The sequence below is a fragment of the Manis pentadactyla genome, chromosome 15 (assembly GCF_030020395.1).
Source record: "Manis pentadactyla isolate mManPen7 chromosome 15, mManPen7.hap1, whole genome shotgun sequence".
In the NCBI taxonomy this organism is placed as follows: Eukaryota; Metazoa; Chordata; class Mammalia; order Pholidota; family Manidae; genus Manis; species Manis pentadactyla.
In genome coordinates, this window is record NC_080033.1 from 2,805,144 (window position 1) to 2,818,616 (window position 13,473).

At 47.4% G+C, this 13,473-nt stretch overlaps 1 protein-coding gene across 1 annotated transcript; it reads right to left on the reverse strand.

The window, feature by feature from the left end:
- Positions 1–9,383: 9,383 nt before the first annotated feature.
- Positions 9,384–13,188, reverse strand: PNMA8A (PNMA family member 8A). Its single transcript, XM_036885911.2, has 3 exons — positions 13,056–13,188; positions 11,552–12,915; positions 9,384–11,059 (listed from the first exon to the last, which is right to left on the reverse strand). The coding sequence occupies exons 2-3, from the start codon at positions 12,831–12,833 to the stop codon at positions 11,043–11,045; spliced, it is 1,299 nt and encodes a 432-aa protein (XP_036741806.2). The 5' UTR covers positions 12,834–12,915; positions 13,056–13,188; the 3' UTR covers positions 9,384–11,042.
- Between the last annotated feature and the right edge of the window lie 285 nt (positions 13,189–13,473).

Sequence of the window (13,473 nt, forward strand, 5' to 3'; positions counted from 1 at the left end):
TCCTACCCAAAAACATGGTGATTAGAAACCTCAAATACATCTAAAAGTGACAGGAAGAACTTTCTTCTAAGATCTGCAGCAGAACTAATTACCTAGCAGAGAGACATAATGTGGTTTCTGCATCTAACACATGTGTTTGGCTTGGTAGCTTTTTTAATGTAAGAAAAATATAAGGAATCCCTTCTCTGCTCCCCTCAGAACAGGTCCATGATCCAGCTGCCAGATTTTTCCTACTACTTTCGAAAAATTTGAATTGAATTTCAGGTAACATAAAATTGACCATTCTGAAGTGCACAGTTCAGTGGCATTTAGTACATTCACAATCTGGGGCAACTACCACTTCTACCTAGTTCCAGAACGTGTTCATCACCCCAAAGGGAAGCCACTCCCCATGCTCCCCTCTCCCCCAGCCCCTGGCAACCACTCATCTACTTTCTGTCTCTATAGATTTCCCGTTTCTGGCCAGTTCAGATAAATAGAATTCAAGCACGTGTCGCCTTTGTGCATGGCTTCTTATACTTAGCTTGGTGTTTTTGAGATTCACCCCCATCATAGCGTGTATCAGTACTGCATTCCTTTTTATGGCTGAATATTTACTACTTAAAACAACAACAATAGGAGTGCCTGGTTAGAAATTGACAAAGTATAGGAAACCAAAATAAACCCTGAAGGCACCCCTTGTACCTTTCCTCTTGCCCTCTCCTCCCCCCCCCCCACTTCAAGAGCAATCACTGTAAACAAGTACCTGTACCTTCCTGAAAGGAATATATCTGTATGCATTTATTAACAGGTGTCATGTATGCTGTTCCTTTTAAAGCTATTCAACAAAGAGATTATAATGCATCTCATCTGCAATGTGATCTATTCACTAAAAGGTACAGCTTAGAACTTGGCCCTCCCTGCAGGATCTGGCAGTGGTGGGACGGGACGTGGGAGGGAATAGAGGTTGGCAAAGGAGGGTCAGGGGTGCTCTGATTCTTCATCCGGGTTGATTACACAGGTGTGTTTTGTTAATGAAAATGCATCCAATTGAACATTTAGGGTATGTTTATGGCCTGGAAATCAGCACAGATCGGTTTCATTCTGACAACTGCATGGTATATCTAGTGTCCCACAAATCATTTAACCAGATTGTCCCCCATTTCTTCCTCCCTTTTACAAAAATGCTTTAACGAGCATCTCAACCCATTTGAGTGTATTTCAAACCGTGATGGAAGCCCCACATTGCCCCCGGAAGGATGTACTGATTCTCTTGTCTACTAAGAACAGCCCGGTGTCTGAGTTTCCAGACCCCACCTAGCCGCAGGTGTCCCTAAAGTTTTCCACTTTTGCCACGTTGATATGTAAATAATGACATCTCATGGTTGTTTGGCTTTGCACTCATTTTAATCGTGAGAGAGGTGGGAAAGTAGTGTGGCAGCCTGGTTAAGAGCCTAGTTTGCAGCCAGGGGGTCCAAATCTGGCCTCTACCATTTGCCAACAGAGTGACCTTGATCTTATTGACCTCTTAGGGCAATGAGTTTAAGATGAGTTTCATCATCTATAAAAATGAGGAGCAAAATAGCGTCTCCCTTCCCATATTATTTTAGGCTTAAAAGTAGATATTAAAAGTGTGCTTGGCACATCATATTCCATAATGTTACATAATAAATAAGTAAACCCTTTGTCAACTTTTTTTGTTCACTGTATTTGTTGGTGCATTCCCTATTGAGATCCTTTCCAGACTATTCTTTTTTCTTTGACATGGAGGAGCTCTTTGTAAATCAAGAAAACTCATCTTGACTCGCTATACTTGAAAATGTGTTCCCCAGTTTGTCATGTATCTTTTGACCTTGAGGACTTTTTTTTTTTCCTGAGGATTTAAATGTTTATTTTACTCAGGTCGATTAATCTTTTCCTTTCTGACTTCTGGGCTTTTTGGGTCCTTCTCAGAAATGCCTTCTGCAGTGAGGCAAATTAAATACTTTTTAGTAAATACCTTTTAAGTATTTTTGATTAAGGTATAATAGACATAAACATGTTGATTGCAGGAGTACAGTTTGTGTACACTGCAGTATGATCATCACAAAAAGTCTAGCTACCATCCACCACCACACACAGTTGCATTTTTTTTTCTCGTGATGAGGACTCCGGAGATTTACTCTCTTAGAATTTTCAAATATGCAATACAGTATTTTTAATTACAGTCCGCCAGGCTGTACTGACACTCCTGTTTTTATGTAAATGTATGTTTCTTGATGTCGTTTTTACATTTTTGTCTTTGATCCCCCCGAGAAAGTATTTGGGAATACAAAGGAGGAGGTGGAGAGCCCATTTTCAGTCCTTTTTCCCAAATGGATGATCAGTTTTCTAAGTACCAGCTGTTTAGAAAACCCCTTTTCTTCCCTACTAATTTGAAATGAATCGCACCATAGTCGGAGTCTAAATTCCCAGGTGTATGAAGTTCTACTTCTGGCCTCAAGTCCCTGCCCCACTGTTTTGCTGGCCCATTTCTCTATTACGACGGTGACGCTGCAGCTTCATAATCCACGTCACTACCCACGAGGACTAACCCGCTCTGTTCACTTCTCTTGTCCTGAGCGTTCTGGCCATTCTCAGAGGGTAGCAGATTCTAAATAGCTTGCTTTATGTGTCAAGATCGGTTCAGTTAAACCAATCCAGATGTTTGCAAGTCAAATATGGAGGGTTTGATTCACTTGAATCATTAACATCCTCTAGTAACCAAGCACCTTCCCCTCAGAAAGGTCAAAATCACAGGTTGCAACATGAAAACCCTCTCCGGTAGCTCCCCTGGGGTGGAGATCTGTTACACCCTCACCATGGACCAAGCATTCTCCCCGCTAATACTGAGCCCCTGACCTTGAACTGAATGTGACATCCACACATTTGATGTGAATTACATGCACAGTTTTCCAAGAATGGACAGCTCAGGCCTGAACCTTAAACACAGACTTCAACAATCTTCATCCACAATTGCTGAGCTGCAACAATTTTCATCCACAGCACGTTGCATCAGAAGCGTCAGTTTACTGCAAGATCTGTGATTGCGCACAAAATGCATCCAGCCTGCCACACCAGTGATGCGGCTTTCGTGTTCAACATAGTACGGTTTGGACTGTTAATTATTCAGTGCACAGAACTCCAAAGATGAACATAAACCTGCCCCTTGGTTACTTTTTAAAAAATTAAGGTATCATTGATATACAATCTTATGAAGGTTTTACATGAGCAACATTCTGGTTACTACATTCACCCATACCCTTGGTTACTTTTAAAAATTGTTTTTATTGGGGTATAAGTTATGTGCAGAGAAATGCACATGTCCTAAGTGCATAATTCCAAGAGTCTGGACAGAAGCGACCACCTGTGCAGTCACCATCCCAGACACAGGATGTATGCAAGTCATGTATGGAGGGTCTGATTCACTTGAATCATTAACATCCTCTAATAACCAAGCACCTTCCCCTCAGAAAGGTCAAAGTCACAGGTTGCAAAAGGAACCACCACTCCATGAAGTCCCCTTGTGCCCCCTCGCAGCCAATCCTGTCCGTCCCACAGAAGTAAGCACAGTTCTGATTTTTTTCACTATAGTTTTCCTGTTGTAAAACTTCTTATAAATGGAATCCCAGTAGTGTTATGGGTTGAATGTTTGTGCCCTGCTCCCCAAAAACGCTTAATTCCTAACCCTCAACGTGCTGACAGCAGGAGGTGGGGGCCTCTGGGAGGTGGTTAGTTAGGTCATGAGGGCGGGGCTCTCCCGAATACGATTAGTGCCCTGATAAAAGAGACCCCAGAGAGCTCCCTAGCTTTTTACATCACGTGAGGATACAAAAAGAAGTCACTACCTGCAACCTGAGAGAGGACCTTCCCCAGAACCGGGCTGTCACCCTGATCACACAACTTCCAGCCCGCAAAACTGTGAGAAACAATTTTCTGCTGTTTACAAGCCACCAGTCTATGTTATTTCCTATCACCACCTAAGACAAGTGTGTATGTGTATTTTGTGCCTGGTTTCTTCCCCTTAGCATAAAGCCTTTGAGATTCGTCCATATTGTTGTAGGTATTCCTTTTTCTTATTGAGAAATAGTCCATTAAACGGATGTACCCGTCTTAGGCATCTACCCAAAGGGACGTGAGAATCAGCATCCACGTGCACGTGAGCATTCAATGCAGCATTATTCCTTAGAGCCCCTAAGTGGAGACAACTCTCACTTGTCCATCAACTGGTGGCTGGATAAACAAAAGGTGGCACAACATTTGGGTTATTTTCAGATTTGGGATCTTCTGAGCAAGGATGCTGCTAGGAACATTCATGTGCATGTCTTTGGTGAACATGTTTTCACTTCTCTTGGGTGATCATTTAGGTGCGGAATGCTCAGATCATATGGCAGAGGTGTGTCTTAACTTTAAAGAAACTTCCAAATGGTTCTCCAACGTGGTTACTAACCCTGGTTAGTTTTCATTAATCAGTTGTTCCCAGATGGAATAGTCAAAGAGTATTTAAAGGCACAACAGGAAGACTGAGACTCTCCTTATCAACACACCCCCATAGTCTCTCTCCCCAAAATAACAACAGTGACAGTTTATTCTTGTTTACTTTTTACTTCAGAGAAAATAGATCATTTTTAGACCAGCATTTCTATATACACTTTTTCATCTTTAAATGTGATCTTAACATGCATTTTTCTCTATTTCTTCTTAATGAGATAGCTTAGAAATCCTTTCACATCTGCATGTGGTAATTCATCATAAGGATGTCCAATAATTGATTTACCAAGTCCTGAAATCACAGGCATTTAAATAATTTCTAGATTGGACAAATTCATCTTTTTCCCAATAGCAGATGAGATTGCCCACTTCTCCACAGCCTCACCAGCAGTGGGGTGTCACTTAACTTTAAGATTTCTGATTGATGAGAAACTATAATTCATTGCTTTAGATTTTAATTCTTAAATTAGGAATGGGGTTCAGCATCATTCTTTTCACACACTTACTATCCATTTTTCTTTCTCTAAACTGCCTATTCGTGGCCTTTGTATATATTTTCTGCCAGGCTTTTTTCTTATTTTGTATTAGCTTTTGGTAAATTAAAGAATTTGCCCATGTCTGTTTTATATGCTGTTAATATCTTTCCCAGGTTGCAGCTTATCTTTTTTTCCCACTTTCAGTGGCTAGAAGCACAAACTCTATACCTCTAAATGAATTAAAATATGTAAAGTATATTTACCTTTTTATGTGTGTGTGCATTTTGGGAGGATTATGCAGTAACCCCTACCCGGTACATTTTTTTTCCAGAAATTTCCTTATCTTCTCATATGGTAACAATTTTTTCCACAGTTCGCTGTGCAAACCCAGGAGGTACATCCACGACATGGAGCCAGAGGCTTGAAAGTGAAGTCGCAGGAAATGTGGTCTTACAATGAAACCATTGTCTAAAGTTTATCTAACCACCCTTTACTTTCCTTATCAAAATTGCAGACGTCACAGAGAAACGCCCAATCTTAACAGCGAACACTAGGATGATGGATACCATGTTGCCAGGCTGAGACCTGCCCCGGATTCTCTTGCTACTGCAAGGCCACTAGGCCTGGACAAGAGCGGGGACTCAACGCATCTGCAAGCTGTGCCTCACGTTCAACTGAGCAGGGCAACCCGGGACTCCTGGGGGCAATTCCACAGGCCTAGACATGCCTGTGGTGAGCTTCAGTACAGTCAGTCTCTGATCTTCCCCATCACCCCTTCTCTGTCCCCTTCTTTCGCAAAGTGCACACCTAAAAGCAGAGATGGAGAGAAAAATCACTGCATTATCGGTGGGGGGATGAGTTAACCCAACCACACCGGCTAATGTTTGGATGACAGCATGCATTTGTTTGGGTGCTTATAAATGTCTGCTGTGTTGTGTTTTCTTCACGTGGGGAAATATAAAAAAGGAAATCAAAAAAATATGTGGCTCACAAGTCCACCACCAAATTGATATTTTGTAAAAAGGATACAGGCTCACCAGTGTTCTTTGAAACTAGTAGTTGTAATTATCAAACACCAATGGAAATTCCAGAAGGCTGACATCAATTTAAGCGAATCCGAAGCTGCCTTTTCCTGATACTTGTACCAGCAGGGAGGCTGTACAATGTAAAAAGATTTGCCCACCAGGTGCCAAATGCTATCTTGTTCTGATCTGCTCTGCAGTAGGAGGGCGGTAAGCTTGCTTTTCACATGATTTCTCAGTCATTGGTGCTATTTTTGTCCCCAGCAAATTGTCTATTCGGAATACTCCACCCACTTCTCTGTTACCTTGTTCATCATTTGCTTATTAATTTGAATCATCTCTTAAAGTTAAAATATTGCTCTTCGCTATGATGTGTCTTAGAAATGTTTTGCAAGCATATTATTTGTCTTTTTAGTTAAAGTAATTGCCGCATGGTCGTTCTTAATTTTTATGTTTACAAATGAATCAATTTCTTCCTTGGGTTGGCCCCTTGATTTTGTATCCTGTGTAGGAAGGCCTTTCTCACATGAGAATGATGGATGAATTCACCTGTACTTTTTTCTAAAATTTAGGATTATATTTTTATACTGTGTCTTTGGTCTATCTGGAATTAATCTTTCACAAGAAAAACTAGTCCCTCATTACCTAACTGCCACAGCATGATCTGTTCAATAATTTTTTTTCCAGTGATTTGCAAAATCCCCAAATGAAATTCTCCAAATCTACGTGCCTATTTCCAGATTTGCTCTTCTGTTCTGCTGTTATTATGGATTCAAACTTTTGTAATGGTTTGTAATAACCCACAAGGCCCATCCCTCTTCTTGTCTCTTGTACATGTAAGAAAGTTAAACCATTCGCCCTGCAGTCACAGGAATTAAACAGTCACAGGCTCCAATTAAAATGATCCTAATGTTTGGAAAAACAGTGGTAGATTTTTGTTTCAGCACTGAATTTTTAACACTAACAACTGCTCACATTCTTTCCCACAAAGAGGTGTTAAGAGAACACCCCAACTTACAATAAGCACAAAAGTTATCTACCACATGCCAGATTATGCCGGCAAAATTTCTTGCAGGTTCAGTCTTTTATGACAGTGAAACCGGAGCGGACGGGCGGCAGATGGGCTGGGGAAGTTTCTGCCATGGGGTCGAGCTCCCCTGCCTCTACAGTTTTGCATTGCGGAGAGAACACTCCGGGCTGGGATTTTAATCAAGGCAGTGTGATGAAAAACCAGTATGGCATTTCCTCAAAAAGTTAAGGAGTACCCAGCAATTCCCTACCTGGGTATATACCCAAAAGAACTGAGAGCAGAGACTCAGAGAGTTACAAAGGCGCACCCGTGTTCATAGCACCACTACTTGAAATAGCCGAAAAGTGAAAGCAACCCAAACGCCCATCGCTGGACGGATGGAGGAACGAAACGTAGTGTATTTCTATACAATGGGATGTTATTCAACCTTAAAAAGGAAAGGGGTCCCGACACATGCTGCACAGAAGAACCTTGAAGACAGTATCTGAGTGAAACAAGCCAGTCCCCAGAAGACAATCAATGTATGATCGCAGTTATAGGAGGTCCCTGGGGTAGTCAGGTTGACAGAGAGCAGGATGGTGGCTGCCGGGGGCTGGGAGGAACGGAGAGGGAAGTTACTGTTATTGTTTACTAGTTTCAGTTTTACAAGATGAGGAACTCTGTGGATAGATGGTGGTGACGGTTGCACAACAATGTGAATGTACTTATCATACCACTGAATTGTACACCTAGAAATGGTTAAAATGATATATTTTATGTGTATTTTATACCACAGTTCTTAAAAAAATCAAGGTAGAACAAAGATACCCATTTATTGTGTTAATTCATGGCATTTAACACAATACGTGACATGTGGTGCAAGGAAGATGAGCAGCCTTCTCTGGGACTGGGGACCATCAGAAAGCCCACCCGTGTTGGCATCCTCTTGCCTCCCTTTGCCTGGAATGCGGCTCCACCAGCCCCCTGCTTGTCTGTCCCTAGTCTGCGTCAGGTCTGTGCACAGGTCACCTCCGCAGAGAGGCCCTCCCTGGCCGCTATGTAACGCAGCCCACTCTCCCCCACACACTCACTCACCTGGCCCCTCTCCCGCTTGGTATTTCACCTCTGCACTCCCACCCCTTACACAGACTCTCAGATCTCACTAGAATGTCAGCCTCAGGAGGGCAGGGATCTGTCTCGTGCCTGGCTGCCACACGCAGCTGCTCAATGAACCCGGGCTGAGTGAAAGCAGGGATGAATGGGGGGCTTTACCTTCAGGCCCTCCCGGAGGGGCACACGGTTGCTGCTCAGCATCACCCCCGGCTCCCAGAGGCACCTCTGGCCGGTCTCACTCCTAGGCCCAGCCCTGAACAGCAGGCTGCCACCGTCCTAGAGGTGGTCTCCGCGGAGGCTTGGCTGGACACCGCCGACTCCCCGCGCCCCACCTAGCCCCAGCCCTGATCTCCGCCCCCTCCATCACGGGCCATGTGAGCCTTTCAGACTTTAACGATGGACCAGAGGGTAACCAGAGAGGTCGCATCCTGGGAGGCACTTAAGAGTCTCGGTTAAACACGGCTTCTCGCCAGAGGGGGCAGGGGAAGGGCCCTTTCAGCAGGGTCTTTATGCACATGTAACCCAGGGCCTCATTTGCTCCCATCCCCAAAGTTCATCTTCCCCTTCCTTCCCTCCCTGACAATCTCCATTCACCTTTCACAAAGCCCAACCTTGGCCCCCGAGGGCCCTAGGTCCCTTTCCTCGAGGGTGGACCATCCCATCTAGAGCTGTCCCAACTACACGTGCCTTAGCATTCTCCAGAGAAATGTTTAAGACACAGATTCCCAGTACAGACACAAACCCCAAGGATGCAACCCACCAACTCAGCAGGTGGGGCCAAGAAATGGCCTTTCTCATTAAGACCCTAGGCGACGCTGATGCAGGGCCCACCGTGGTTCAGGAGTCCCTGGCAGCGGAGGGGCTTGGGCAGGAGAAAACTCAGACTTTCAGCTGAAAGACCTCAGCTTCAGTCTGAGGGGAGGGAAGGCAAGGAAACGGTTTCACCTTCCAGCTTTTAAAAATAAACGCATTTTCACCTTTCCAGCTGCTTTTAAAAATAAACTAGCATTTTCAGATAGATCACATCACCAGTTGGTACCTGTTCTAGAGGACTCCTAGAAACCCCAAGATCAGTGGGAGATCCTTTCACACTGGTGGAAGGCCATATATGAATGGCAAAGAGGACAGACGTCTAATAGCTTCTTCTCTCATGGAAAACTGATAACAGCTCCCGCCACGCTGGGAGTCTAGGACGGTGTGGACTGTCCATCAAGGGAACCCTCCTCTCAAGTTAAATAGTCCATGCCATCACCACCTGTAAGACTCAACAGATACTGAGTTTGCTAAGCTTTATTTGGTAACACATACATTTACATTTACTGATCCTGGTGTCCATCTGTTAACACAACAAAGCCCTAATGGATCTGATTTTGAAATCAGGTTTCAGAGCGTTGCAGGCTCGAGGATCCAGTTCATTCCTGCATTTTGTTTTGCACACATTCTGGGAAAACCTTGATGCACACAGATGAATAGATGCAAAAGGAAACCTTTTTATGTTTTTTTCTCCTGCATCTTCAGTTAGACTCATCTGGGACTTTGAACTGAAGTGTCACAAGAAATTTGTTTTCAAAGTTGAATCTAACAACAGTGCACATTTTTTTTTTTATCACAAAAACTGAAGTCGTAAGAGACCCTAAAAATGTAAAGGGCTAAAACTCGGACAGAATATTATCACTGTGTGCCACGTTAATATATTTATTTACTTGCTGTCACACGCCTGAAAATCACAGCCTATCAAGAGCCTGTGAATTACAAACAGAGGGAAACGGCTTTCAGAGTGTTGTATTACAGGGCATGCGCAGGAAGGGATTCTCCCACTTGTCACCCTTCTCGTCAGTCACATTTATAAGAAATTCAATTATATGCACATACACGGCAGAAACAGCTCCTGGAGACCTGTACAAAAACAAGCTAACTAATGAACACAAGGTAATGTTTTGATAGTCTCCTCTGCGACTGGTTTGGCCGACAGTGTATTCAAGTAGACATTTTTCACAGTTTTTTTCCTTAAAACACATGAAAAACAGACTCAGACTGCAGCTTTGAGCACGCCCTGGGCCTCCCTGGGCTGGGCTGGCAGGCACTGATCTTCAGGCACCCTGCCCCCACCTACACACACAGGAGGCATGGTATTCTGGTCTACTCAGAGCACAGAATTAACAACCAATTCTTTTCAGATTTTTTTTTTCCCCTTTCTTACTACAATGTGAGAAAGGTCTTCATTGTCAGCCTCAACGATGTTCAAAGTGAAGGTTTGGTGGCACTGGAGGGGATGACCGCATCATTCCCCGCCAATCATCCCCCTTTCCTGCAGGCTTTCCGAGAGGCCTTTACCCCAGGTGGGAATCCAACCTAAATGTCAAATACTTCAAGGTCTAAGTGGGCATTCTTTTCCCCCCAAACTAACTCTTGGGACCCTTCCACCCTCTAGTTAGACAGCTGGAGGGGCAAGGAAGCTCGGTCTGCATCAAAGATCTGGGCTTAACTTAGCCGGGGGTCGAAGCACAGAGAGGGTGGGAGGGGAAAACCGCCGCCCTGCTCTTCAGCACACAGGCCCTGCCGAGGTCAGCTGACCATCCAGGAGAGGGAGCAAGGGATGGGCAAGAAGGGCTCAACAGTGGCCCTGGCCCATGTGTAAAGGTAAAAGTTCCAGAATTCTCCCAATCTGCTTAGTGACCCCCAACCTCTGAAGGTGAATCTACGAGGAGGTGAAAAACAGGCCTGGCAGAAAAGAAACATAGAGATACACCTGTCTCCCTCAACCCCACCCACCTCAGATCTCACACAATTTACCTCTGAGAGCCCCATCTCCACAAACTGGGTCCCCCAAAGACTCAAAAGTCTTGGTTCAATCAAGGACAAGAGAAAACGTTGTCCCCCACTTGGAGCTTCTTCCTGCACCTTCGACTCCGCAGGTATGGGGGGTCCTCCAAATCAAAGCTTCCTGGCTTCTGTGGATAAATCAGAACAGCTCAAGAGGGGAAGCAGGGGGACGCAGCGTTTGGAAATTTTCTTGACTTCCTTGGACTGTGTGAACATTTCTATCCCCCAACCAGGCCTCCTCAAAGCTCCCTCTCCTGACAAACACAGTAACCCCAAACCATTCAATTCTTTCTGGGCGAGCAGGGTCAGACGGAGTGACAGAAGGCCTTGGGGATGCCACAGCGACACTCATCAACAAAGCGCAGGCCAGTGGGTCTGCTTTCCTGCCTCCTGCCCCACGTGCCCCCATGATTGGCCTTCAGGGGCTCCTAGGGGGCTGGGGCTCTCACCCTCTAAAACCTCTCCGTGTGTCATATGCCCCCTCCACTGCCCTGAAGTCCTTCTCATCAACCATTTGACAAGCTACACCCTGGGCTCCTTTGCGCCCCCACCTGCCACTCCTGCTCCTCCCCCCATCCACCCGCTGACATGACCCGGATGACCTCTTTTCTCACTCTCACCTTTGGAGGCATGAGGAGAGCCTTCTGGCTTGGCCTTGGGACCCCGTGACGTTGACGCTGGCGACCCCATGCACTGTGGGCCTCGAAGCGCCTTCTGAAGTGGTGCATCCCTTCTCGCGCCTGGCCCTTTCCTTAGGATCGTCTTCCTGGAATCTTCTGCATCAACAAGGACGTAAGACACAGGGCCCAAGCTCACTTTCTTTTTCTTCCTCAGCGGGGCAGGGCTCCTTGCCAAGGCCCAGCCCACGGCCTTCTTCGTTGGCGGGCCCTCCTGAGCACCATCTTGGTCTGACCCAGAAGCAACCCCAGGGCTCTGAGCTGCTGACTGGGCATCGAGGGATGGGCTGCTGGGAGGTGTCCAGGCACATTCTGCCCTGGGCTTCTGCAAAGCGGGCTCCTCCTGCTTCACACGGGTCTTTCTGTTTCCCCTGATATATTCTGAGATTTCCGTATTTTCAGCATCTTCTGCCTCAGGATCTTCCAAGGAGGCCAAGGTGTCAGAAAGGTGGCCTTTGGGTTTCTTCCGGGCCACTGGCTCCTGCTTGGAGTTTTTCCTCTGCTTCTTTCTCCTACAGCGAGTTGTAGCTCCGGCCTTGTGAACCAAAGGTTTGGGGGGCTCCCCCTCGTCTTCCGTGGCATCCCAGCTGTCAGAATTCTCCATCTTCAAGACAGAGCCCCCGTCTGCGGCCTGCCCTGGCCCCTCCCTGACCTTCCTCCCTGAGGCTGAGGCTGCTACCGCCTGGGCCTCAGCAGCGTCCTGAGCCCTCGCTTCCTCCCGGCCGCGGATTTCTGCATCCACGTGGAAGATGATTTGCACCACTGCCCCCAGGAGCACCCCAAAAGCTTCTGCCCAGTTCTCTCGGGACCGAGTCTGGTTCCGGGGCTGTGGGGAGTGGTTGAGCTGCAGCAGGCGGACCACGTCCTCCCAGGTGCGCCCCTCAGCATCCAGGAATTCATTCAGATTTTTTAAAAATTCTGCATCCTGGGTGGGGTCTCTACAGACCACTCTCCAAATGCCCCCCTTTCCTGGGAATTCCTGGGGTATGGCCCTCAGATTCACACCCTCGCCAACCTCAGTGAGCACAGCTTTGGCATTCTCTTCCCTCAAAAAAATCTTGTTAAGCACGAGGTATGGGCCCAGCGGGGCGAGGACCCCATTCAAGGTCTCCTCAATTTCCGCTTGGCCACAATCCTCCGGGATGCCCGTGACCAACAGGGACCTGTGGATGTCCACGTCCATCCCCCGACACCAGTCCTCCAGAAGGTTAATCGCCATAGTCATGGACACCTGGTGGCGCTAATCTCTTGTGTGGTGAATAGTCTACGAGGTGGCCGAGGGCTGCAGTGGTCCCCAGATACTAATCCTGTAAGGTGACAGGAGAGGGTGGTCAGACTCCCCGGAAGACGGCCAAGGTCAGAGCCTTTAGCGGTCCCCTCTGCGGCCGGCCAGGAGGCCCGGCGCTCTCCCAGGCCCCTCCTCCCCAAGCCGGCCCCGGGCGCTCACACGTGTCCTGGAACAGCCGACGACCGCTCTCCGCCCCTGCCGGGGTCTGGCTGGCCGCCCGGCCGGCAGGGATCTGACAACCCCGCCCCCGACCGCCCCAGCCAGGCCGAGCAGAGGCCGCCGGGGTGCCGCGGCGCTGGCTTGCAGCCCCTGGCGCGGCTGCTCGGACGGAAAGGCTCCAGGAGGCGGCCGGGCACCCCCGCGGCGGCCCGGGCGGGTGGAGCGGCGCCTCGCCTCGATCCTGCCGGCTGCGCGGAGCCGAGGCCGGCGTCGCAGCGCGCGCTTGCGCATTCGCTCCCTCCGCGCCCCGCCTCGCCGCGCCCGCGGTCTCCATGGCAACGGGCCCTGGCTTGCTAGCGGGTGGGCCGGGGAAGTCGGCGTGCCGTTGTTCACCAGGCAAGGGGTCTGCGATTCTTCG